This window comes from Oenanthe melanoleuca, chromosome 2 (genome assembly GCF_029582105.1).
Source record: "Oenanthe melanoleuca isolate GR-GAL-2019-014 chromosome 2, OMel1.0, whole genome shotgun sequence".
Taxonomy (NCBI): Eukaryota; Metazoa; Chordata; class Aves; order Passeriformes; family Muscicapidae; genus Oenanthe; species Oenanthe melanoleuca.
In genome coordinates this window covers 50,113,396-50,141,114 of record NC_079335.1, presented here as the reverse complement: position 1 = coordinate 50,141,114, position 27,719 = coordinate 50,113,396, and the positions used below count along the sequence as shown (strand labels likewise).

Genomic DNA, 27,719 nt, shown 5'->3' with positions numbered 1-27,719 from the left:
ATGCTTTAATTTTCATGAAATGTAGTTGTTAGCTCCTGACAAATGATTAATGAGCTCCAAGGGCAGAATCTTTATAAAAATTAAAATCTCCAATACAAAAAGCCAATGGTCAGCACAGTGGTGCTCGTTGTCACCTCAGCAACAGGCTTGCCTAGTCCATTTAAGCATAATTACACAACAAAATACTAATGCACTTTTCCTCCTCCAGCCCAAGGCACAGGGGTTTTGCCATCAGAAAATGTGTCAGTAGCAGGCAGCCGTGCCAGTGCCACCTGCCATGCAGAGAACATCACTCACTGCTGGTGTAACTAACGACACCATCTCCAGTCCCCTTTTTCCCTTTTTCCCCACCTGGAATCAACTGCCAAGTCTAAAGACCTGCTGCAGAGATAATGAGCACTACGAAATTTGCTCTAATCTCAAGAACAAAAGAATTTATAGAGGACTAACTATGTCCAGACATAGAAAAGAAAAAAAAAAAAAAAAAATCTGCTGCCTGACAGGCGAAAGGTAAAAAATACACCAGATGTCAGGAATGCAAGAGAGGGAGGAAAGACTGGCAGAGGTACTTAGGCCCATTAAAAAGAATTCTCAATAGCAGTACTCAACTCTTTTTTCTGTAATATCTATTGACTGGCTAACTAGTAAACACAAGATAAAATAGAAATAATTCTCTGCCAAATATGCACAGCTGTAGGTCCACCTCTGATGATTCATCAGCAGCTCTAGGCATCTGCCAATTTTTTCTTTTTAAATTTTAATTTAGGATGGATCTAGAAGTGGCAGAGATTGCAGTCTGCTGGGGAAAAGGAGCACACAGCACACAAGCAAAGCAGCACACAAGACAATAGTAACTATTTCAGTGCATAGATGCTCACTTGGATGTTACAGCTTGCATTTACAATGACTAATCAGTAAATTTGAATATGATACTCAGTATAGAAGTGGTAAATTAGCAATGGCAGAGTACTTGAAATTATGTTTCTCAAAATATATAACATTTTATAATCCATACCAACTTCCTAAGCTAAAAATAAAACTGTAATGAATCCTGCATTCATCTAAGATTTCCACCAATTTCTGTGAAATTGTGTGATGCGTAAACAGGTGGAGAATTTGGTCCAAAATATTTCCTCCTACTGACAGCCAACCTTGACTGCACTTCTCAGGGCTCTTACTTCCCTTCTTTTGCCAGTGGGAAACAAAACACTATGAGGTCAAAATCCCACAATTTCTTTTGGAAGAGTTAATCAACCCAAGCTATGAAGTTACTGAATTTGCATCATACTAATAAAAAGATCTTTTCTTGAAGTCACTAAGAGAGGACTTCCAATAATCCTGAGATGCTCTATTCCATCCACTATTAACAGTCTCTGTGATTTCAAAACAAGGGACAAAATCTGTTCATAAAACCTGAAGCAACCATTTCAATTCAGGCATTTTTCTCTGTCTGGGGAAAATGAGGGAAAAAAAGATATAATCCAATTTCTTTAAATAATGAAACAGTGTTTCATTTAATGTTCCATTTGTTTTATTTTTGACTTAGCCTTGAGACATGAATCGTATTAAAATATAAATTTAAATATATTTACTTATTAAGGCAAGACTATGCTACATGGCTTACTGTATTATATTCTTTTGACATTTTGAAGAACTACATTTAAATAGACCCAAACTGAATTGATTTTTTTTAAGGAGTATTTCATGGAAAATATGTCTTTTCATGTCAGGAACAGAAACAAATTTTGCAATACTGTATCTGTGGAAAAGTTAATTTTTTCTGACCTCCACATTAATACACTGCTTTAAACAACAAGTTTAAAAGAATTGCACTATACATAAAGTGTCAAATAAGGTAATAAGAAATCTGAATTACCAACCACATGAGCAGCTTCCATATATTGTCAAATCTTGGAGAATTTCAGTTATGAGGCTTAAATTGTAGCTGCTTTTAATTCATTTGAAGAATGGTTCTGCTTGGTTTCTTGAAGACAAAGTTTTCAAGATAGAAAACATTTAATTTTTTTCCATAAATTCTATAAATGAATGTTTGATGCTTTTTCAAAATATAAAGTGAAAAAAATATATTTAGAAAGTTTGAAAAGCAACTAGAAGGAACATCATAAACTTCATATTGCACCTAAATAAAAAACTTTACTCAAATGTGTTCCTTTCAAGAGCATGCTACCACCATACCTACTTAAAAACTCATACTAAAATTTATCTTATGCAAGTAACACTCCAACTTCTGAAACTATGTAAAAATATCTCATAGGTTCCCATGACTTTTAAATCTGAGGTTTAAAGAAAACAGGTAACTACTGGATAGCTGATTTTTTGCTGCTGGCCAACAGGATTATACAAGATTTAAATGCATCTCATTTTGCAACTAAGCAAGACCCCTAGTACTTTGCTAATTTATTATGTACTCCTTGTACCTGGAAAGCAAGTAAAAGTAAATAACCTCAGAAAGGGATTTTCTGAATTCACAGAAGAACCCTTCTCATTCATCACCTGCTGACAACAGGGAATGAAGTGAGGCTCTGGGTAAATAAAGAAGCATATAATGGTATTACTAGGGACTGCATTGGAACAAAAAACTTGTTACTTACTGAAAGTTATGCTTCATCCTGCCCTCATTTTTTAGTGCTCTCTCATTTGAAATTCACTCCAGAAATGGTAACTTATGATGTTTATGCATGATCAATTATTCATAAAAAAGTAGTAATATGTACACAGCAACAAATGAAAATGCTTGTACATGTCCAACCAATGCTGTAATTTCAACAGTACAAATGAGAAAGAAACTACGAAATAAATTCAAAAATAGTTACTTAGGCATGAAAATTTCTCATTGACATGGTAGTGATATCAATACCTACTTCTCAATTAAGAAAAAGTCTTTACATAATGTTATTCAAAGGACCCTAATGCAGAGACCCTATGAGACATAAGAAACTCTTATAAAAGCTAAATATTTCATTACATTATTGACCATGTTGTTTTTATCTTGGTGTAATTTTTACAAAGTATGTTTTTATAAAGGAACTTTCAGTATTAGCATTCACTACTTAATCATGGAACAACATGGCAGAAAGTGGTCTCTGATGACAAAGAAGTTACTTACAGGTAATAAGTGTAGGAGTGATAGCTTCTTCTGCCATGATGGTGGAAGGATTAGGCAGTGGTGGAAAAGATGAAATGGAAGGAAAGAAAAGTCAAATATTAATGTATGAAAAATCAAGATGAAACTGAGACCTGAACTGGTGACACAAATGAAAGGTAGCAAGAATGTATAACTGGGCACATCATGCAATGTTTCTGAAACAGACAGGTAACATATCCAATCTCTGTAACACTTCAAGCAATACAATATATAATGCACCTCCAACTGTTAAATCAAACCACCTTAAAAGTACACCTACCTTAACGTTAGGTATTTAATGTCTGTTCATATCTGCATACACTACACACAAATATTCCCAATTAAAGTGCTAAACAACTTCTGATTACACCTCACCTGCATTAGGAATAAGGATATAGAAATTCTAGCATGGTGTTAGAAGCTTAACAATACAGAAATTCAAAATATGCTTTAAGTAGCTCCTCTTCCTGTCATAGCACTGCAGAATCTCAGCCTGCCCCTTTTTTACTTAAAGCAGTCAGTTCTGCCTTTGAAAGGACTTGTTTACAGAGGGGGAAAATCAATGGCCACAGCTCTTTTAGTATTTCAGCTTTTAAAGAACCTTTTAATTTCAGAAGGAAAAGATACTTATACTGTCATGCAAATAAAAAGTTTATCCTTGTGGGCTGAAATTATATTGGTGGTATTTCCCCACGTGGCAGAGATTAAAATACAAACTGATCCTGTATCCATGTTATTCCTGCCCACGTGAATGCCACAAAGAACAACTTGGGAAACCTAGCACCATCACCCTGACAAACATGGGCTCAGTCAGCCTTGCAAAACCTCTTGCACAACCAGATACTCCACCTAGACATGCTCTGTGTGAGCACAAAATACAGAAGCCCTCCAGCTATGCCCTTCTGCTTTACATCCTTCCCTCCCTCCCTCAGTTATGAGCCCACTACAAGCAGGACTGCAACCCCCCAGAAAGGGCAAGTTTCAACCCAAATGAATTCCATATATTGACTGCAATTAAAAGAAGGCTGGAGATCTTAACACATCTCTGAGGATAATTTCAACTAGCATTCACATGCTGGCAAGATAAAAGACTGAAGGGAACTATGTAGGATTGGTAATTTTTACAGCACATGCATACAGCCCTTTGACTACAGAGGAAACATGTAAACAGGCCTTGCAAAGGACTATAACTAATGTTAACTTGCCTCTGGCTACATGCTTCAGGCATCCCTTTGAAAACCAGGCTTTCATCAAATTTTCTCTCTCATCTTCTTTGTGTGAAGATGCCGTTAGAAATACTTCCCAGTTTTTCTTCCCGTTTTTCAGATGCAAACAGCATTGTTCAAACACAAGAGGCTACACTCTGCATTTTTAATCACACAGCACATGTGGAAAATGTACACCTGCTGAAGTTGAGATTTAAAAGGTCTCTAAGAATAGAGTAAGGGGCAAAAGAGTTGTAAGCCCCTTTGCATTCCACAGGGAGCATGGGATCAGGTCCTATCAAAGCATTTACCTGCACTGTAAGCAAGCAGTTGTTTTCTAGTTAAGTCATAATTGTATTTTCCCCTACCTTTCTTTTCAGAATTATTCATTCTCTCACATTGATTTAGAATCTCATGACACTGCCAACCCTGCTTCTTGCCATATGTTGCCACAAGAGAGATTTAATGTAATTAGTACAAATGTTCTCATATTTCTAAAAGATGTATAATAATCTGAGAAACAACAATAAATACAATTAATCAGTGAAGCACTGCTGGTACTTATATGCAGAATTCTGCCAAATATGTTATGGAGATAAATTATTCCTTATGAAAAAAATGCTGAAAATCCAGAAACTTTATTGCATGTAAATGTCCCATTAAGAATTTGTGTAACATAAGAAAAATTGGAAGTCTCAAGCTTCAGCTATTTTTATATTGCTACAGTTGTGAGATTTTCCATATAAAAGTCCTTGAAAAAGAGCACCAAGGTTTTGACTCTCAAAGAACACCATACACTGAAAGAAACAGGTGAAAAGAATACATTAAAATCCTGCAGAAAGTTTTACACTTGCAAGTTTTATACAAGCATTTCAGGCCACATGCTAAATCACCATTCAACACTGAATGGATCTAGCTTTTTTAAGAAATAGGGACAAGCTCCATTTTTCCTCCTACATAATGAATACAAACCAAAGTTTCTGTCTGTGTATGAAGTCTTTTTCTGGTAAAAAGAGTGATGCAAAGATTTTGGCCAACTTAGGATAAATTTTCTTATGAGCATGGCTCTTCAGTCACTTCCTGGTAGTGAGGTCATTTTATGTCAATAAACTGTTTCTGCATATAGTGACAATATTAAGTACTTTTAACTCCTTTAGGACTGAAGACATAAATTAATTTCATGAATACCACTTGTAGAATAAGGCCTCACTACAAAATTTACCAAAAACACCACAGGAGGCTGGCTGCAGAAGGACTGACCCATCAGAATGGAAATTTTTGGAACTGTGTCACTACCTCAGTGTTTTCTTTCATAATTCCTCTTTTGCTGTTGGCCTACAGGGAAAAGTAAGGCTCAGGGAGAGGAGGCTGGAATTTACCTTCAGCCTTATTATCTTCAATTTCTATCCTAAGTGTTTGAAATTGTTGGCAAAGGTGTATGTATAACTGAACAGCCTGATTTGCTATCAGGGAATGGGAACAATGCATTCCCAGCCCAGCTCCACTGAGTGCAAAACTCTTCCTCACCCACTGCCAAGAACCAAGGTCTCTGACTTAAACAGATGCCACAATTACATCCAGTGGAAACTCACGGGAGGCTGAGGCACAGAGACAGCTGAAAACAGAAACTAAGAACAGGCAAAACAAAATAGCCTTTTTATGTTCACAAAAACCCCCTTCTATAACTGAATCAGAAGCCGGTGAAATAAAATTTTAATAACTGCTTCCTTACTGCACTCCCACTGCAGCAACAAAATGGCAGCCCCAATGGAAACAGCTGCCCCAAAGACATATAAAGGGCTCTTAAGCAAATGCTGGACCATTAACTTATCAAGTTATGCAAAACTTTTAAATTTAACTTAAATAGAATATAAAGAAAAGTAAAGAAAAAATAAAGCAGTAAGGGTCTAATTCATGGAAGCTTTGCTTTAATTGCTATTGCTTTTTCAAAGGTTGTAGCAACAGTACTCTCATTTTCATTGCTCCACATTAAGTTGACCAAAAGATGAAGTTACTTGGTGCATTCTTTATTTTTAATGCTTTTTATAACATCCTGTGCAAGTACATCAAAGACTGGGCCTTCCCTAAGATTTAACATTCAGGATCAGATTCAAAATCTACTTTATTGTGGATCAATTTTGTGGAAACACTTGTATTGTTTTCACCTAACTTTGTGTTAATTCTTATGTGAGAGATACAGAGCATATCTGAGGAGAGATATCTACTGACATTATTTTAACTTCACAAAGAAGAATCACCTCATTGATGTGACCATAGTGGTGTTAGGAATAGCTTGCAGGTTCCTAGACTACATTACACAACACCTTTATGCAGGAATGCTAATGGATAAAGAAAAGATAGTACAGAATGGATAAAGAACTACGAACAACCAAGTGGAGAGATAAAGAGGAAAGCACTAACAGTATTCTCCCGCCCCATATGCCAAGTTTACAAATTTGATTTACTTCAGTCAAAAGCTGAGTGTCCATACAGAAAATGCTCCAGCATCCATGATGTTTCTACCCTCACTAGTGACTCCAAACCTAGCACTGAATTGCTAGGCCACCTAATATCTCTGGTTTATGATATAACTACTTCAGAAGACCATTAAATAGTGTAATTAATAATGCTCCTTAATAACTATTAATATCTGTGAAACTTTTTTACTACTTTGATAATGGGCATATCCAAAGCATGTCTGTGTTGCACTGAAAACCCTCTCTGAATGCTGGTCTTCTCTACCTGGATACTGAATTAAAAGTTCAAGAGTGTGAAAACCTGTGGTGCCTGGCACCATCCAAGCAAAGAATGGTTGCTGAGTGAAATGAGGTGGCTGTTTAAGGAATGTGCTGGACAAAGTCATGGTTATCACACAAGTGAAACTGCTTTCTAAATCTCTTGACAATGGAAATAAATTGTTTGGCATTAAATTAATTAAGCACTGTGAAGCCCCAGAGACAGAGTCGGGTTCATCTACTGGTGTTATCTGGAGATCAAGAACACAAGACTCTTTTCTTGGAAGAATGAGTAACACACAGCATTTGCTCTGGGATATGCCTTGGAATAGTGGAATGTGAATGGGATTTTGCTGTAGCCTACTCCAAACAAGACAGTTTTCAAAGCACATAGACTCAGTGCAGTGAAATCCACCACTGCAGCTCAGAGAGTCTGCACATAATAGTGCAGAGAACAAAGTGGTTCTCAGGGGAAAGGTGCCACAGAATTACAAGGTGCTGTTTTATTTTTACACCAGTAAAGCTCCTGATAAAATAAATGAAATAAAATGATCAAGTGCAGAAGTCAAATGGCACACCAGACCTAGAATCTTGATAAGAGTGTTTCCCAAAGTAAGCACCTAAAATATCGCAGAACTGCAAAAACACTATGGTTACACTAAGCTTGAGGCATGATTTATACATTCTCCTCAAATGCATAATGTATACACAGTAACCAGGTGAAACCATAGGGGCCCTCAGCAGCCTGGTGAATTAATGCACCAATAACAATCTATTGAATAATCGGTTCATCTTCTGCTTAAGTCACAAGTGTAATTGTATTCAAGATCTTCCATGCTACAGCAGATGCTTCAGAGGCTTGGGACACAATATACCCACTCCTGAAACTCATTAAAGCCTAGTCACATCCTGTTACACAAATGAACCATTCTTACTTTCTAATATTCGCTTCAACTCATTTCAGTTTGTTTTGTTCAGGGCTGCAGCATCATTCTGGGACATGTTTAAGTTATTGGTACCATTCTTTCTGTACTACACAATGGAATTGTGTGTATTTGGCAACAGAGTTCCTGGACTTGTATTTTCAATAGTTTCATCTCCATTTCAAGCAGATTTATTCCAAACATAATGCACTTTTTCTCTAACAACAGAATTACTATGAATAATAATTACTCCACTGTGGTAGACAGAAGGAATCAAGTATCCTTCTGCATTAATGCAAACACTTAGGATCTGAGCCCTCCTGCCTCTAATAATTAGATTATTGAAGAGTTTTCCTCTAGACAATTAAGCAGGAGCTGGCATTGCATCCATTTAGCCAGAGACCCAGACACCTTATTCACTTTGAAACCATTTGGATAATTTTGCAATGCTCTCTCTTCAAGATTAAGAATAACTTGTCTCCCTTGGGTGAGTACATTCTACCCTTGGCAGAAACACTTAAGGAGAGGCTCAGAACTGAACAGAGAGAATGATGAATGCTGGTCAGGAATTGTGTGAAGAAGGATTGGCCAGAAAATCCAAGAAGCCTTCCTCCCTGCATGCCAAGTGCTGTGTCTGGCCCTAGGGAGGAGTTTGGGAGTTCAACTGTTAAAATTGAAGGTATGAATGATGCAAGAAATCAGAAGTGGGAAGAGAAAAGTACTGCAAAATCAGAACAGATTTCAACCCTGCCACAATGTACTTTATTGAGCAGACTTGGTTACTGGGTCAATTCCATTGCCCCAGTCAGACTCACCCTGGGGCTTAAGTCTCAGTCTCTTCTGTATGGCAGCTTTGAGTGCTTTACATACCCCTTGTCATGACCTAGCCCCCAGCCCTGGCCACAGCCTGCCTTTCTCTCCACAGAGCCCTTCTAACTCATGGCCCTGCTTCTGTCTTCAAGGAGAGTGAAAAGCAGCTACTTCTGTTGCCTGCCCTGAGGCACTGTCAGACAGCTGCCTCCTTTGCTGTGCACCTCCACTGCTCAAATTCTGGAAGAAATTCAGGCAGCTCAGGGGCTTGGACTATCTCAGACCTGCCAAACTAGTTAACATACAATTAAACCACACAGGGTTGGGATGAGCCAAATCAGGGCAGGATTGCTCTCAAAGGAAAAAAGGGGATAATTCAAGGGGAATAGCAAGGAGTGGAGGGGTTATGGGACACAGTAAGGAGACTGTGGCAGAAGTGGAAGGAGAATTTGTCACTCAGCCCATTTACACAGCACTCGCACACTCCCAACCCCACATCTCACAGTCACAAATCTCATATTGCTCATTATAGAATCTAAAACCTTAATTCTATTCCCTAATTAATTTTTCCCAATCTAGACTAAGCTTCTAAGATCATGTGAGTCTTTTTCTTATCTGTGCCACCTCCCTGGCTATATTTTTCCAGTTACTATGTTACCTCTTACAGTGTTGAGAAAGGCAAACAGTTTTAAAAGCCTTACACTTCTAATAACGTAGCAGTTTCCAAATGATATTCAAAGCAAAACAATCTCAATGCATGAATGTGTTGAACCAGAATTTGGAAACATTCAGCACCATTGTAACATTTTCCTTTGTTTTCAGGGAATGAAGCTTATGCAGAACAATACAGACCTAATTCTTAGCAAAATTACCTTAGCTCTAGCTCCTGTTTCACTAAGGATTTCTTCTACATGCAAAAACGAAACTACATCTAGCTTCCAGCTGATCTGAATAGGGTGGAGACTCACACAGGACAAGATATTCTCCTATTATAGAGTCCATCATGCAGGACTGATGCAAGAAGTGCTAGAATCATTAACCTTTGGTTGTTATATATAAAACAAAGACACAAACATTAATTCTCTGTGGGTACAAAGGCGGCTGGATAGTTCTGTATCAAACTGAGTACTGCCATAGGAGATGGAACATGAACATGGACATAGAAAACATCCACTAATTGCTCACCTTTTCTTCATTACCAGCACAACCCCCAAAAATATAATGACGAACAGCAAGATGCCTGCAATGACTCCAGCAATTTTAACAGTATGGTCTGTCTGCTTCTCAGGCTCCGGGTCCGGTTTCCGAGTGGCAGCCCCTGTGGAATCGACAAAAGAAAAAGAGGAATGAGAAACATAATAAAGGTGTTATTCTTTTGATGTTTATACACTTAACATAATAATGCCATTAATCTTATCCTGGGCCAACAGAAATCAATGCTGGGTCTTTTAAGAAAAAAATCCTGCTTTCATATGCATTGTTGGGAGTATAATTCTTTATATTGTTCCAAGACATTTTGCAGGACCACAATACAGGTGGGATACCACAGCCCTGACCCTTTAAAGGAGCCTCTTCACAGATTCACAAATTTCTACATTTTTATTATCTATGCTGGCTCCCTTTTCTTTCTTCCATTTAGAAACTTCCTAACAACACAATAACTATACTAAGCCTTTATTCAAATTTGATTTGCTGGAACATTTTCCTCAATTATTTTTCATAAATGAAGCTGTAATTCCATAACATATTAGCTTAAACACCTGGAAAAGTGAGATAAGCTCATTTACCATGCATTTTACCCACAATTGTTTTTTTACACAATAGGCTTTTTTTTTTTTTTGCCTTTGGAAATCTAAATCTAGGTCACATCTGGTAGGAAAAAAGACTCCTTCTAAGCAATTTATTCACAAAGTGGGAAGCAGCTGATGATCACACCACTGGCACCTATATTTAATATCTGTTTAAATGAGATAACCAGTGCCTTACAGCAGCTACTGTCTTAGCTCCTCCAGCTTCTCCATTTAAAAAAAATAACATCGTTTGTACTGTTTACTGTATAATGTGATGGAACGTCAAATCCATGTCTGATGAAATATCCATTTCCCCTACTAAATGAGTTCAGGATGAAAAACGTTAAGGAAGCAACATTCAATTCACTAAGCTGATTTTATTTTTTTATGGACTTCCATTTTTTTTTAATCAAAACGTGTCAGCATTCATAATTTGAGGCACCATGTCATAAAATGGACACAGGGATTTATGGGTTGCTTTCCTGCTATAGCTTTTTTGGCAAGGGAGAAGGAAGAGCAAAGCCTAAGTGAAGTGTAATCTTTTAAGACCACATTCTTGTATCACTAACTGGGATGCAGAAAGGATTCTGACAGCACCAACTATATTTTATTAGTTTCTTCACTTTCTCTTTCTGGAAAGGAAGCAAATTAATGGCAAATTTACACTGAGAGCTGTTTTTTGAAAAATAGAATGACCACATTTCCAATGTTTCTTCTCAATTTTAACCAGGAATTTTAAGATGAAGAATACTTCTGAGTGCCCACAGTTACACTTTTGGCTTACAACTTCAAAACACCTTGCCAAGAGGAATGCCAGAAAAACCTGCCAGAAAAGGTGATAACCATTAATCAAAACATATCTAGAGCTAAATGCAGGAACCAGGTTCTTTAGAAAATTCTGGCCAAGGTATTTTACATGAGTGCTAAATCAGAGAAGATGATGGGCTTGCTGTCCCTGTGCCCATTTTCACAAGAATATTAGTGTGATAGAAATACACACAAACTTTTCCAAATTGGCAAAATCCTTTCTTTGTATAAATAAAGGATGATTCATACTTTGTATGAATAAACAGTTCTATTTTTATTTTCCTGTATCATATACAAATAATTTTTAAAAATTCTATATTGTTGTACTCTTCACAGCACTCAAAACTGCAGTAGATATTCAGAAGATATCTAGAGCATGGTCATGCAAAAAACAGCTGTTGAGCTGAACTTGGCCAACAGGAAGCAGTGAATCAAGTATGATGCAAATGGTAAGACATATGAAGGACTCCAAAGCTCTCTTTTAAATCTAAAATCCAAGAAATAAAGAATGTTAAGTTATTGACTTAACAAGCAAGTAGTATCTTTTCAGATGCAGCTTCTAAGACTGGTTCCTTCCAAAGCCTATTCTTCATTATCTCCTTCAGGCTACCCCAGCCAACTGGAATACTCATCAGTAATGACTTGCTAGAAACAGTTTCTGTCTTAGGGTTTCATTCCTGTCATCGAGGCTTCCAGCATTAGCTTTGGGAATATAAATGATGAAAGTAAGTAAAGGCAACCATTCATGGTGCTATCCAATGTATCCAATGTGTTCCATTCCAGTGCTCTGTCTCTCTTTAGCAGCTCTTAGCCCTTAGTTCAGCTCAGCAGAACCAGCTACACTCACACTATGCAGAGGAGATAATATCAAAATCATATTCAAAGCACACACGTTTTCTGCATATGATGGAGCACAACTTTCATTATATGCTTCCATCACACAAAGCATTATCCTGTTTGGAGCACTGAACAAGCTGGTGAATCCACCACTAATGCAAAATCTCCAAAGAATGCCTACACAGGAAGTGGCACAGAGCCTAACATCAGGACACCCTAACTCCCAAATTGCATCATTTATTGATTATCCAATTGAGGAATCATCTCAAATTGTTTCATTTTCAAATGAAAAGAACTGTAATGCTGAATTAAAAATAGGATACAGCTACTCACAGTGATGGACTCAGCCTTACTCACAACAGAGTTTGCATTAAACTGGAAGCATGATGTTTAACAAGCCTTCCAAAAACCTCTACAATTAATTATTTCAAAATATTATTGGTATTATCTCAATTCTCCTTTATTTCCACTCAGCAGCTTATTTATGTGCTGACAAAATGCTGGTCCACTATTGTTCTCAGTGGTTTCCAAAATCTATTTGGGTAAATGAAAAGAACTTTCATCTTTTTTTAACATTCCTTGAGTCTTTTAGTATCAGAAATTTGGGATTAACTTTCTGCATTTTATTTAATGGTGCTTATTCATTTAACATACCTCAGGGTTTGTTTTTTTTACAACCAGATTTTAGAAAATTGCTGTCCCTTCATACCCTTAGCATTCTGTTTAGTTTTATTCCAACATCAGATGGACACAAAGTTTTTTACAGTGCATTGTTTACAGTGTATTGTTTACAGAGAAACTTGCATCCCTTTATTCAGTGCAGTGCTCAGCTTTGAACCCTTTACAAGTTAAAAGCCATTCAAATTTACATTTTAGCATTTATCAAGACTGAAATTTGAGTTGGTACTACCTCTTCATTCAGTTTGCTTTTGTCCCACTGAAATTCTTCACAGCTCTGTGTGAATTCTGCTAACTTGTACCATCTAGCACTGTAATCAAGAGCTGCTGCCCTAACCCTGACTCCTCTGTGCATTTAATAAACATCCATACAGCATTTAATATTAAATACTGAAGTATATTAGCTGTGACAAGCAGTGTCACTTCACTGCTCCTGTGCTTCTGTTTGATAGGTAGATGTTGATCGAGTGGTATTTGCCTCTCACCTCATAATAAATTCTTAGCTGACTTTTAACCCATTCCCACACAGGCAACTGCACTGGCACCATGGAGAGAAAGGTGATCTGTGCCTAAGGGTAGTGAGGCAACTCAGGGCAGTAATTCTGAAATTCATTTTGCCTCCTGATAAACTGCAATGTCCATTTGTGCATTTGGTTTTGTTCGTATGTTTTCAAGAGAGATGTGGAAATGTACTACTGCAAGCCTAAAAAAAAAAAAAAGAGGTGCTCTGATTTCTCTTTTACTCTGCTATACTGACAGATGCTAAAAATACTTGAGTGAAATGTAATCTTTCATTACAGAAACAGTGTTATCAATACATTATTTTATCATGATGATCTGGTCTTGGTCGTTTATTTCTTTATTTTATCCCTGTTGTTTCAACATCTTTGTCTGACACAGTAATTTTTAATCTCCTTGATCACCCTGGAGCCTTTAGGAATATATACCTTTAAGACACGTGCCTCCAGTAAAATATCTGTATTTTATGAAAACAGTTCATTAAGTTGATGCCAACAACTGACTATGCCCACTGCATTTTCCTCACAACACTGGACCTAATGACTTACTTCGATTTTTTTGTTTGTTTTGCTTTTAAGATTTTGATTCTACCCTTGCATACAGACAACTGACTCCAAGCCTTGCATATAAAAACCTCACTTCTGTTTTCTGAGATTGTCTGGGCTAGTGGAGCTACAAGAATCAAGGCTAAACTGATATACACACTGTGGTGCACTTCCAGACAGACAACAGGTTACTAAAGAGCACTGAGAGCAGGATAGCTCAAGGGAGCTGTTTAGAAAATGAAAGGACAAGGAGGTATTTCCTGCCAGTTTAAAAAAGATTAAGGTGCTGACTTTGGAAAGTCTTTACTTGATGAAAACAAACTAGAGTGCCTCCTGCCAGAAGTGAAAAGCAGAGATACACTTGAAGATAAACCCTAAGGTGCTGCAATACCCAGCAAAGCATTTCTCTAGGCTTCCTGTGCTGAATATAGTGGAAGACAGTAACACTGCTTGGTTCCATACCCTTAGATATTTACTTTTCTAGTTAATCTCAGCAACTACAATTTCCCTTTTACTGACTGATTTCCCATTCTTTGTGGCTCTCCCAGCAGCAGCATTTAAAATGTGAAACACATTTATTTTCCTTCACCTAGAAAGAATGGTGTTCAGCTGGCCTGACTTAGGACTTTTCCTCATGGATCCCATTTTGTTCCATACTTTGCAACCTCCAGTGATAATATTTTTAAGTAGTACCCATGAAGCATCCAAAGATGGTATTTCACTTATTTTTCACTCTCAGACCTATTCCATTAATTTTTTCTTAATGCTGGAATCTCCTCTGAAGTTTAGTCATTACTCTGCCAGTTCATGGCATCTTACTTCCTCTTCAGAATGAGAGCTGAATTATATTCTAGTTGCTATGTTAGTGTCTGCCAGAATTTGAATTCTTAAATGAACTTGTGCAGCTAAATTTATATTTCCACACAATGGGTTAGAAGACTGGGTAAAAAAATTCCTCCTCTCTCTTTGAAGAATTTCTAGTTCTGCCACTTTCTTTGGTGGAAAATTTCCCTCTCCTTTCTCACTCAGAAGGCACAAGCATCAGATTATCATCAACCTCAAAGTTCATAAAGAATAATCTCTTGCAGGTAGCTTATGGATAGAAAAGGTTGCAGCAGAACTACTTTTCACTAAAATGAAAGCTATGGTGAATGAATTATGTGGGCAGAATAATAATTCCATTAACTCTGAGGCAAGCACTATCTTGTTTTTCAAGAAAAATGAAAATGTTTTCCAGCAAAAGAAATAGACCCCTACCATCTGAATAAACTCTTTCTCCTTCTCTATTTGTAAATGAACAAAGTTTGGACTTGCTTTTCAATATTTCTTTCTCCCAAAAAATGTACTTAGAAATGACTGACCATTTTACAGAAAAGAATGACCAATAAAATAATCCTGGCTCTAAAGTCTAGGTGCTGCTGGTTATACTTACAAAGATGGTGTAAGATTTAAGCAGTTACTAGTAAAACCTAGCCAAAGGTTGTTTTGTCTGAAGCAGTCTTTAAAAAATCCAGAAGTTTCTTCTTCTATTTGAGCAAAGAAATAATCCCTTCCATTAATTAACTAGACCATTTTATTAATTTTATTTCTCCCATTCAAGACTGACTGCAGTTCCTGCCTTTTGTACTTCCTTTCTGCAGCTTTTCACTCTCAAAGGTACTTGCTTGGTAAGACACTTGCAAGCCTTTCCACCTACATTTTATCCACAGGTGCTTCAGTGACTGATGTAATGGCTAACCTTACAAGGCTTTAAGGCAGTAATACAGTTACTTCACATCATCCTATTTTCCAGTCAAACTTTAAACCAACTTTTGAGTTAGTAACTACCCTGTGATTTTTTTATGCAGGCAGTGAGATTCAACTATCACATCTCAGCACCTACTTTTGAGTTATTTTAGAGAGTGAGTCAGGAAAATGAAACATTATACCCCTGTGTGACAGTTGCACTGTGATTAGGTGGCAGAAATCAGGCAAAATGGTACAAGGCAGAAGAGAGGCAGAGAGGTATGATGCTTCCTTGGAACACCCATCACTAGGATCCTATTGTGCCTGCCACAAAGTGAGAAGACTGAAAAGATCAGAGAACTTGGCTTTAAAGAGTCTGCCCACGCTCTCCAAGGACAACATGAATTACAGAGGCTACTATCATTATTACTCCCTATTATTTGTGTGATAGCAGAAGCTGAAAGCTGTAAATCAGACTGGGAGCCCCACAGTGCTAAGAACAGAGCAGGCACACAGCTAAGTAATCTTTGCCACAAAAGTACATGAACTAGCTGAGCTAGGCTGTAATAGGCAGGTGTAGCAACCACAGGGGAAGGTAAAAAGCCCTAAGAAGATGCACTTGCAACAGCCAAGTCATATCCTTCCTGCTCCTTTAACTAGCTGGCATCACTCAGCATTTCCAGTTAGTACCACAGTAGAAACAGATCTTCAGGAGTGATTTGAGCGACTTACAAATGTTTAAAATGATGTTGGTTGGGGTATTTCAAGGTAGGAAGGAACATAAGGGTTCATTAACATAAAGGTAGGAAAAGCAGGTTGCCAAAAGTAAAGGGCTGAGATAAAAGGTAGTATGACAAAGTAAGAAAGAATGCTGATATGTCTGTCCTGGTAAGCAAACAGATGCTTCACAGAGGTAGGTCCTTATAAATGTAAAATGACCAACAGGAAACAAAATCCTGTACCACAAACTGTAAAACACACTACAACAGGGCAGCAGTGCAAAATGCCCTATTTCCTCCAGAAATAGCATTTCTCCCCTCACCTTCATGGCTTCAAAAAATGGTACCCTCATTTATAAATCTGTAGCAGCAGCTTTACCAATGCTGTGAGAGACAAGCCAGTCCAACACTTGAGCTTTTATTTGAGTTTCATCCATTCCAGATGCCAGGATTTGAGCCTGTCTTGGAGAAGACCCAAAACACGTACAGATCTGTAGATGGAATGAATCACCACCCTGGCTCTTCTGTTTATACTGTAAGTGACTGGCATTCAGTCCTCATCTGCTAGCCAGCATGTACTCTGCTAACAAAGTCTTTGTTTTATTACTCCTGGTAGAATTCCAGTTAGGACAGAGCTCTCCCTTGACATCCTCATTGTTTGCTTTCCAATCAGCGCTCCTCACTCTCCTTCAGAACTGCAGGTTTTTGTCCATATGGTAGAAGTTATGAGGTGGTGTTGGGCAAGGTACACTTTGTGCCAGAAGGTGGTTTTAATCAGCATTTTTTCAGTTTTTTCTCTCTAGCCCATGTCTTGAATATATTAGTTTTGGAAGTGTTGCAAGAGTAAGGTCTCTTTTTTACAATATTTTTCCTTTCTGTTTCTGGTTTCTCTTGGAAATGTTCATGTTTTTTCTACATGGCAGAGACTATGTTTTCCTCCTGTTTTGCTAAGCATAGGAGTCATTTAAGTGTTGAAATCAACATAGTCTGATTTTCCCTCCTATAATGTACTCACCACTGTATTTTTTTCAAGTCTGGGAAAGAGGGCAAGCAGCACTTAAATTTTATCAGGAGAGCATTTTCTTTGCAATTTATGACCATCATCACAATACATACTGCTGTGCACAGATCCTCTTTTCCCACAAAAAGTTCTCTGTATTTCCCCAGGACAACCATGTTGATTTGGTGTATTTTTTTATTTGGTGTAGTTTTAAATACAAGAAAAAACAGACTTGTTGGAGGTCTGTGATAAGAAGGGAGTATCGAAATAAGGCTCTGCTGTGTAACAATAGCTATGAATTATTAATTTTGTTTGTGATATTCTTTAAGAAAATGTAAATATAAGTGACAAAGAACTGCATGAAAAGACATGCAAAGAACTATTTCACTGATGAATACGACTCATTTAACTGAATATCATATGAACTGTGTCTCTCACTGGTGGATGATTCATGTTGGTGCATGTGAGCAGAAAGACTTTTCTGGTTAAGCATCTGTGTTTCTGGTTGTCAGGAGTAACAACATTCTTTACAAAACATGCCCAAAACAAATGAAGTTCTCAGTTTGACTTTTTGTTTCATCACAATCTATTGGTCTCATCACAATATATTATTAACAGGATTTTAATCCAGACTATTTGGACTGGATTTTTTCTGGAGACTGGAATTTTTTAAAAAGAAAAGACTTAAAACAAGCAAGCAAGTGTTGATAAACAGCTCACTTCTCCTTTGAAACAACGCCACCATCCTTTCTGCTAGTTTTCTTCTTTGCATTTTTCTTTTAAGCAAAGAAATTTAAATAATTAAAATTCATAAAAATTTTCCTCTCTAGTGGGCACTCAAGGAGGTGGAAGCTCTCATTCATTCTGGGAAAAAAGCATAAGTCCTCACACTTTAATAGCACTGAGATCATTAAGGGATGTTTAAAACCCACTCAATAGCTGTACCATAACCAGAAATTATTAACAAGTCTCAAATATACAGACACAGTGTATCTCCTTCTTGGAAATAAATAATTTACAAAGGAAAAAAAAATAAAGTCTCTGGAACTTTAAGCTTTCAAATGGCCCTAAAGGGTACTCCTACACACTTTAGTACACCTTAGGAAGAAAATAGGATGGTTACATATTTATAAGTACTCACTATGTGGCCAAAGAAGCAGCCACAATGGTGCACATCACAGATCTCTATGCCAACAAATGGAAAAGCCATGGCAGCACATCTGAAAACAGACTCCACCATGAAAATGAAAGTTTAAATCCTCCTGATTTCTGTAAAAACTGGGCTTTTTTACCAACTACTCTCTGACTACACAAACACAACGATGGCCAATATGATGAAACACACATTTCTAATCAAGCTTGACTGAGGAGTAATGAGAATATACTTGCATCAAATTAGCTATATGCATGTAGGTCTCATATTGAATAAGGATGAGGAGGTCTGAGAAAAGAAGCACCAACAAGGGCTGAAACTGCAGGTGTCCCAGTACACTGAATGCAGGGCTTGTTCCCAGCTGATGCTCTGTGAAAGAGGACCCACTTGCAGCCATTGGAAATCCAATTGCACCTTATAGCCCTGACTTCTGTGAACAAGAAGTCATAGAGGTACATAATGTACAACAAGGGTAGCCTTTTGACCTAAAACATTTGATTTTATGGTTTTTTACACAACCTCAAACCAAGAGTACTCGGGGCAGAAGAGTAACTCTCAAACTAGCTCTAAGGAAATGAAAGCAGACAGTCCAGATTGATCCTGCCCACACCTAATACACTTTCTAAGCAAGTCAGCACCACTTTCAGGCCATCCCTACAGAAGAAGTGGACAATTTGTCATCAGCCCCACTAGGGGTATTTGATTTTCACCTATTGCTGAAGGAGATCTCCTGCTGGCTCCCATGCTTTCAACATTACATCTACTCCTGGAAGTATAGAGACATGACAAGAAATATCAGACACCACTGAAAACTTATTTCAGCTGTTTTCTAGAAACAGGAAAGGCGTGGATTTGAAGACTGAAGAGGACTCTGCCCTCTTCAGGGGAGATAAAATATGGTTTTCTAGTACTCAAGTGGCTTCCACCAAGCAGCAAAGATGCAAAATCAGATCACAGTAAAGTTTCTGGAGCTGACCTACTCAGGGTGAAACTCTGCTACAGAAATAGATGCTTTTGGCCTGGACAAACAGCTGTTTTATTTACCATCCCTGCATGCAAGGGATCACATCCAGCATGGGAACAAAGCAACCTGAAGAAACAGGAGAGTGAGGAATCATCTTCTGATCTCACTGTCAGCCAAGGACTCAAGCAGAGGAACATTAATGAACAGTTCCAAATGAAACTCAGTGTAGGCTTGGTTACTTTGCCATTAGGAGGAGGAGGACAAGGGAAATGCAGTACAGACCTCCCTCCTTCTGGGAGGTCTGAACACCCATGGATGTTTTGGCATGTGCTGCCACTGGCTCACAGATGAGGCTGACATTCCAGGTGACTTCCACTACCAACTTCCCTTTACATTGCAATCCTTATGGAGAATTCTTCAGAAATCCTTCAAAACCAATCACACTTGGAATTTATTTCTCGTTATTCACTACCCACATATTTTCTTGGAAGAAAGCAAAACACAGTTCATTCTACTAACAAATAAATGGAATTATACATGTAATGAGGCATGAAGAAATAAAAAAATATATCTGTGATAAATTTATAAAAAGTAGGAAAAAAGACTAAAAACTTTTTTCTTTTAAAGCATTTCAGAGTCAACACTGTTTTGGGGCAGGAAGGTCAGCTAGAGGAACTGGAAAACAGCACAACAAAGGAAATATAATTCCAAACAGAATTCCAAATCGTTCTTTGTGCCAGTACAGTGTAGCAATTCTTTTGTTCATATTTCAGAAATGCTTACATTATTGCCAATAAAAAAAATAATTCAGACAGAAATAATGTTGAATGCACCAATATTCTAGTACAGTGACAAGAACAGACTAGGCCTTCTCTGAATAGTTATCACTGATTTACATTTTGTTTTCCATTTATTTCTTGCAGGTTTTAGGGGTTAAAGGAAAATCTCCACTTGTCCTGTCTGATTAAGAATGCCTTGAACAGTCATTTTTATCATCAGCTCTTTTCACTTTTAATTATTGACACATTTACTCATAACCAGAAGCAGTCTAATTCAATTATAGCATATGAAAAATGCAACTATTTTGTTTCATAGAGGTTTATAGAATTCTTTGTTTGCTTCTGACCAAACAGAATTTACTATTCTTCCTCTGCTTCACTTTGTGCTTCCAATGTGAACTCAAAAGTTTAAACAGAACCTTAAACCCATGCAAGCCACCAACTTCTGTTCACTCTTATGGAAAACTGTGACTCAACTTTCATTTGCACAGAAATTTTCTATGTACACAAAAACTTCTTAGTGCTCGGCACTGACAAAAAAATCAGACGAAGGGAAGGAAGTGAAAATTCAAAATTTTTGAAAAATGGAGACTCGAAAATGCACAGATTCACCTGAGTGCCTTTCTCAGAGCTCTAAAACCATTGGTTCTTGCAGTCAAACTCCCATTATGGCAGAAAAGAACATCTTCTATATTTTGTCTGAAGAAGGTGTTAAAAACTAGACAATAACTACAGTTATGGCTTGCACAGTGTTGAACTGCTACTCCAAGCAGACAAATGTAGCTTAGGTACTTACTAAGATTTGAGTTATTTCAAGGAAACTAAACTGAGTGAATTGTTGAAACATTATTTTGCCCAACATAGTATGTTCTGTCACTTTTGGTTAAAGTTGACAGTACTACTCTCCTCTTTGCTGCACTACTCTGTTTAACTGTAACACATTTGAATGTTTGCCTATACATTAAAGCAGAAGCAATCCATATAATATAGCCTTAAACATTTGACAAATTCTCCAGTGGTACAAACACCAGATTTGCAGATTTCAAGAACTACAGATTATTTTAACTACAACTGGTCGCATATTTTATTTCAACTTAGAATTCAAAATTGCTTAGCATTTTATGAATACAGTCAAAAACTGTAATGTTTCAAAAAACACTGAAATTCACAGGTTTTTTTAGTTACTTCTTGTATCTCTTAGTTTCTTTGTCTTCCTTGGTCTCTCCTTAATTTTTCACTGTGGTATGTTCTGTTTCAACTCTAAAAATCAGAGGCTTTTTTTTTTTTTCCTATACAGAAATGAAATAATACACTATATGACAGCTATGTTCTAAAAACTGCCTACTGGTATTTTTGCATTGTTTTAAGCTTTCTGCTTCTCTGGACATTGCAGATGTTGAAATATTTTGAAGTAGGTGTGATACTGACCAGTACCAGTACTAAACAGATGGCAGAGATTCCTTCAGTTTGTTAAGAATTTATCCTGGTCATTTTATTCATATCATTACTTTCATGAATGGGTTTTATGCTTCCATCCTCTGTAATGAGATTAAGAAAAGCTTCCTCTCCTCCCAGCCCAACCTCAAACAGCCTCACAGATATCCTGACATGAAGATCACACATTACTAAGAGAAGAGATTACTTTTCAAGCTAGGATGAACCAAACAGACCCATCTTCAGTGGCTTACATTAAATTTGGATGACTCTCTTCATGAAAGAGATATTAGACACTTGGAACCATATTCTTCTCTCAGGTATGTATTGGAAGCTCAGACTTCCAGACTGGTTTTGTACTTGGGGGATGTAACACAGGTCCTGCAATGTCCGACGATTAATTCTGTGGCAACCAACTTTTTAACTTCTCTGAATAAAAGACAAACTGTTTCTAAAGTGGAAAACATACCTGATTAGGCTACTTGTCCTTGCCAAAGGGTAGGGAAAGGTTGATATTTTCTGCTAGTTCATGGGACCTTCTCCAGCTGTTCCTGTCCCATGTCTGTAACATGCTGGCTCTGGCGATGCAGTGCCAGGACAGCTGAAGATCCCACGCCCCCTTGGCCAACCAAAAGCATCAATGGCCAGAGCAAAACTGCTGATGTGATCCTCTGCAGCTTATCCTCCCTATTCTCCCACCTACACAGGGCAGCTGGAAGGGTCTCACTTCCAGAGAATGTTAAAGGAACTGTTATTTTAAAACATAAGTGGAGTGCTTAATATGACTAATATAATCAGACTGATAACTGACTTCTAATCATTGGGCTCTTTATTGTGTACAAATGGCAAAGGCTTGTATTTGTATTACGGGTTATTTCACCATTTGTGAAATGTTATTAGCATCCTTCTTAGACCTTCTTTGTCTTATTGGTTAATTTTAGCTCTTCAGTTGCTCTGTGGAAAATGTACTTATGCTTAAAAGCACAGATGCTTTGGCTGCACTGTCTTACAGAAAACCTGACATTTGACTCTGTAATGTACTAAGGGAAATAAAAAGCAGAAAAGGAAACAGCAGCTCCCATGGCACTCCTGTATCCTCTTAACATTTTCTTGTAACTATACTGTTTTATAGATGAAACTGTCACTGCAAAAATGACAAATATAACACATAAAAGAACAAAAATGGGCAATAAATCACAAATGACACTCCAGCCCATTGAAATGCATTCAGCCAGTGCTGCAGAAAGTAGGAACATTTCCTTGTTTTGCATTCTGCCCAACTGAGGAAGAGGACCAGAATCCTTGAACAACTGGTACAACAATTGTTGGGGCCATCACATAAAAACAGGCTTAGAATTTCACTTTGGAGAGTCAGATCCATTCTCATTCTGCTTTCCCTGCCATTTGACCTTGCAACAGCACTGCAGTATGGCTTTGACACTACAGCACACAGGTGCTTATTCTCCCCTGGATAACTATCCACAACTCCAACTGATGCAAATGTTGTCCAGAAGTATCAAGAGAAGAATAAACTTCTAAAATAGTGTATTGAGCCTGCAGACAGACATGTCTGCACATAGGTTTGCTATTACAGACACAACTAGAAAATTGTCTCAACTTGGAAATCGTGGGTTCTACATTGCCCAAAATAGCACTTCAAGTTTTAGCAAGTCAGAATACATCTAAATCAATGTTACATGGCTCAGGATGGAGAAAACATGAATGTGAATGGCTGTCCAGCACATGTTGTTGCACCTCAGATGCACAGTAAAGCAAAACATTCGAGATAAATAGCAAAGCACTCCTCAAATTTATGCTGTTGGTTTTTGTGTTAATAAAAACACTGTTTTCAGTAATGCAGTAGAAAACTGGAATAAATCCTTTGACATAAAAGAATTCCAAAAAGTTGTGATTTAATCAATGAAAGATTTCAGTTTATTTTTTTCACTTTTCCAGTGGAAGGGCTGAGAACAGAATCTTGCTATGTAGTGAATGCACATCTTAAGAAATGGGCATAACTTATTATGGTGCTAACTTCATAAGGGAGAAGCAACCAACTGGGATTATTATATGACTGCTTTTAACTTGTTTATATAACATGGTGGTCATCTAGACCTTAAGGTGGGGAGGATTAAAAAAAAATTAAATTTTAAGCTTTTGCCTCATCTTAAAAAAAGACAACTTCCCAATTGTTAAGTATTAGTTACTTTACAAAACTCCTGGCAGATCTTGCTGCATTTGATTTGCACCAAGAATTTCATGTATTAAGAATGTCCAATACAGAGCTCTCTCTTGCAGCTGGATGTGTAATTAACAACGGGTCGTAAAAAGGGCATTCTATGGAAATCAGTCTTAATAATATCCAGTGAAGTAGTGGCTGCTCCACTAAATCACAAATGGAAATACTTTAATTTAAATACAAGTAGCTCAGACATATTTCAACAATTAAAAAATGCCTCACAGAATGAACACCCTAATCATGATTCCAAGCATGCTATTTTATCAAAATGCTGAGAACAAAATATATGAGGGCCAAGTGAATACCAAATATGGCCAATTTAAACCTATTAGATGAAGTGTCTCTTATGAAATACTGAAACAAACTGCAAATGATTTCAGTCTTTCTCAAAAAGATGGTTATCCAGCTTTGAAGTTAAGATCACACAGTCACATTTGTATGTGGTTTTTTGATAACATTCTACATTATTTCAACTGTATGTTAAGCTGTATTTGTTAAGAAAACATGGAGGGAGTATCATGACTACTACTATGCTTCATGTATACATAGTGGTTTTTCCTCCCAGATAGGTGTAAGATAGTTAAATATTCTCCCTGTCTGATGAAGGACAGAGTCAGTTGAGTGGATTTCAAGTTAGTTACTTTTTGTAAGGTTATACTGAAAGCTAAACACTATCCCCCAAATTTGAATTTCTTAGGTACTAAGTTATTGGATCACTGATAATAATGTATTGACTAACAACACTGATTTCCCTGTTTTGGCTTCTAAGAGTGAAAATCACACACTTTTTTTTACACTAGGTTATCTTATGCTATAACTCAACTACACTGTAGGTATTTAAATGCAACTGCAAGGAAAAGTTCTCTTTGCTACAGGCTGCAAAGGCAACCTGGAGTGGCTGTCAAGATATTTAGGGCAACTAGCTGGTAATCCTATAAATGGAAGACCTGTTATTTTTATGTGAAAAAGGAAGGAGAAAGGAAGGACAAAGAGAAATAAATAATGCATTGTTTGTAAACTGCACCAGTAATAGGCAAGACGAGTTGATGACGAGGATGGAGAAAATGAGTGCAAGCAGAATTGGCTTGAAAGCTGAGCTGTATTATCATGGTATTTGTGAAGAGGAAGACCTTTCAAATTTGGTAACAGTATTCAGAAATGCAGCCAAGATTTTAAATTTTCATTATGCAAGAAGCATCAAATTCCAATGTAAAGAAACCCAAAAATGCCATCCTTGACCTTCCCCCTGCTGCTTATGTATCTCCTCAAATGCTGAAAGTTGAAAGTAATTTCTTGATCTCAAATGTAATTACTTTGATTCTGAGCAAAGAAGTGAGGAGACAGCACTGAACAGAAAATGCTAAGTGACACTTAACAGTTACAGCTGTAGGGCTTGTGGTAACTACAGTTAGAAACAGCCTTATTCTTTCACATAAACAAACCCTTTCACAAGTAAATCCTTTCCTTCTTGAAATTTACAGGAGAAAAATGTGGGGACAATATGTATCACTCCCAGCTCCCTCATGTGTGGTCCAGTTTCTGTAAACTTTAAGAAAACCTTTGTGCTTCTCACAGATACTGCAGATCCCACTACTGCTGTACTTCCCCGAAGCTGAAAAGCTGCCCTAAGGACCCCTAGACAGGATGTCTCCCTGGAGAAACAGGAATTCTTGTTGCTGTCATGGGATAACCATGTGGGCTGGGTGAGGTTCCCTTGCTCATTATTGCAGTTGGAAGATGTTTCTTTCCTTTTGAGCACAGTCTTTCAAACATGGATGGGGTTGGGAAGATGATGAGGATATTTCAAAGGCTTTCTAATACATTTCACAGATAACTATAAATGCTGTTGGCAGGTATAATTTGATACTTTCTTTTTCACTACAAAATTAGATTCTGGTAGAACTTTTTTATTTTCTTTTTAAGAAAAAAAAAAAAAGGAAACAAAATTCACAGATCTGACAGACACCCACAGACCGACAATGCCACCAGGGACAAAACAATGAAATAAACACTTTGCCAGCTATCCTATGCCCACCATATCTCCTTTCTCTCACTGTAGCCATCTCCTTCTTGTGGAACAGGCATTTCTCCTGTGTTACCTATTGCTACTCAGTTTTGCATTGAAACAAATTAAAAAAAGAAAAGAGAAGAGAAACATTTCAATCTCCACATGGAAAAATATAGAAGCTTATTTGAATCCTGTGATGAAGAAATCAAAACTTGTCGAAATTCAAGGATATGGAAGAGATCCAGTCTCTTCAATGCTTTATTTGAATTGTCAAGTAAAAAAATAACTGAGGTATAAAAATGTATGCAGACACTTCTGCCAAGCATCAGCAACAAGAACAAGCTACTTAATGGCATCATATAAGTATGTTATTCTGGTTAGTTCATAAGTTATTACAAAATCAAAGTATACATGCAGCAATTTTGTCTTGATTGACAAGGTCACTTGGCCATTATGGATCACTCAGCTTTGCTATTATAACACACACCCCAGAATTAAAAGTTACAGCAGACATGTCACTAATCCTCTTATCTTGAACTGAATCATTTAACTGCCTCTTATTGACTGTAGCAGTATCCAGATACCAGACATCTGAACTCTCTTAGACACCCTGATAGCAACATGGTAACAAAGTGCCTTCCAAGGAACTATGCCAGTGTTCTTCAAAAAGGCAACGATTTTATCACACACTAAAAGCTGGCAGACTAAGTTTACTTCCCCCCTTAGATATTTCATCACTTCAGGTTCTAGAGTTTTTAATGCTCTTTGGTTCTGTTTGAAAATAAAAATGTTTGCAAATCCCTGAAAGGTTTTAGGCATGGGGTTTTTTTCTGACAAAATCAATAATTTCCCCAGGTTTCATAAAGGTTTTCTGACATATTCTGAGCCATCTTTCAAGCCACATACGGCCTAGTAATGGTTCCACTTAAATACTGAGTTTACTTTGACAATTAGATTTTAAATCCTTAAGTCTTGCTTATTATCATATGTCACATGCTAGGTTGTTTTATTTTAATCATGTATGACATAATAAAAAGGAATCTATTTTCTTTATTTTAATCTCTTTCATACTGAAATTTTGTCAGAAAACATGATCTTCCTACCATTAAACAGAAAAAACCTGAACCCACTAACACTAGATCTTTGTCCTAAATTGCACATGCAACACTTGAGTCTAAATTATTTAGAAATTCTTGTGTCTTGATCTAATAACAGAAAAAACCCAAACCAAACAGGTACACAGATACATATCAAACTTCCATTTAATTTATGGATGGAGCAAGATGAGATCTCTTTACAACATCAGGCTTGAAGGAACATTCCACAGGTCACACACACAATGGGCACATGCAGCGGAGTTGTACGTACAGGGACGTGTGTGCAGGTTCTGGTGCCAGGCACACCACAGAACTTAATGGAGCTGAGGAAGAAAGGATGAACAGAAAGAAACCGAATATGAGCAGAGAAGAAGGGAAAGGAGCCAAGGAAAGAGAGACAGAATGGGCACGATGACTTGTCTGTGTTGAAGGTCTGACCTGTTAGCTGGTCGTCGCCTGCGGCAGGGGCGATGCGAATGTATGGTGTTGTAAGCTGAGTCACGATTATCGCAGCTAAGGCAAAGGAAGAGGTCCAGGTCAGCATGCACGAGGGAAAAAAAAGCCAGACTGAAGCTACGCCAGCAAGAAGAATCTTGGTCAGTCATTT

The 27,719-nt window shown here is 37.4% G+C and overlaps 1 protein-coding gene across 5 annotated transcripts in view; it reads right to left on the bottom strand.

The window, feature by feature from the left end:
* PTPRM (protein tyrosine phosphatase receptor type M) overlaps positions 1-27,719 on the bottom strand; it is a 437,605-nt gene that overhangs the window by 139,240 nt on the left and 270,646 nt on the right. For 4 of the 5 annotated variants that reach the window (XM_056483785.1, XM_056483787.1, XM_056483788.1 and 1 more), the window contains one exon: positions 10,004-10,136. In XM_056483785.1, the coding sequence (XP_056339760.1) occupies positions 10,004-10,136 (133 nt within the window). Of the gene's footprint in view, positions 1-10,003; positions 10,137-27,550; positions 27,626-27,719 lie in introns of all 5 variants that reach the window. The other variant, XM_056483790.1, reaches the window with a different exon arrangement.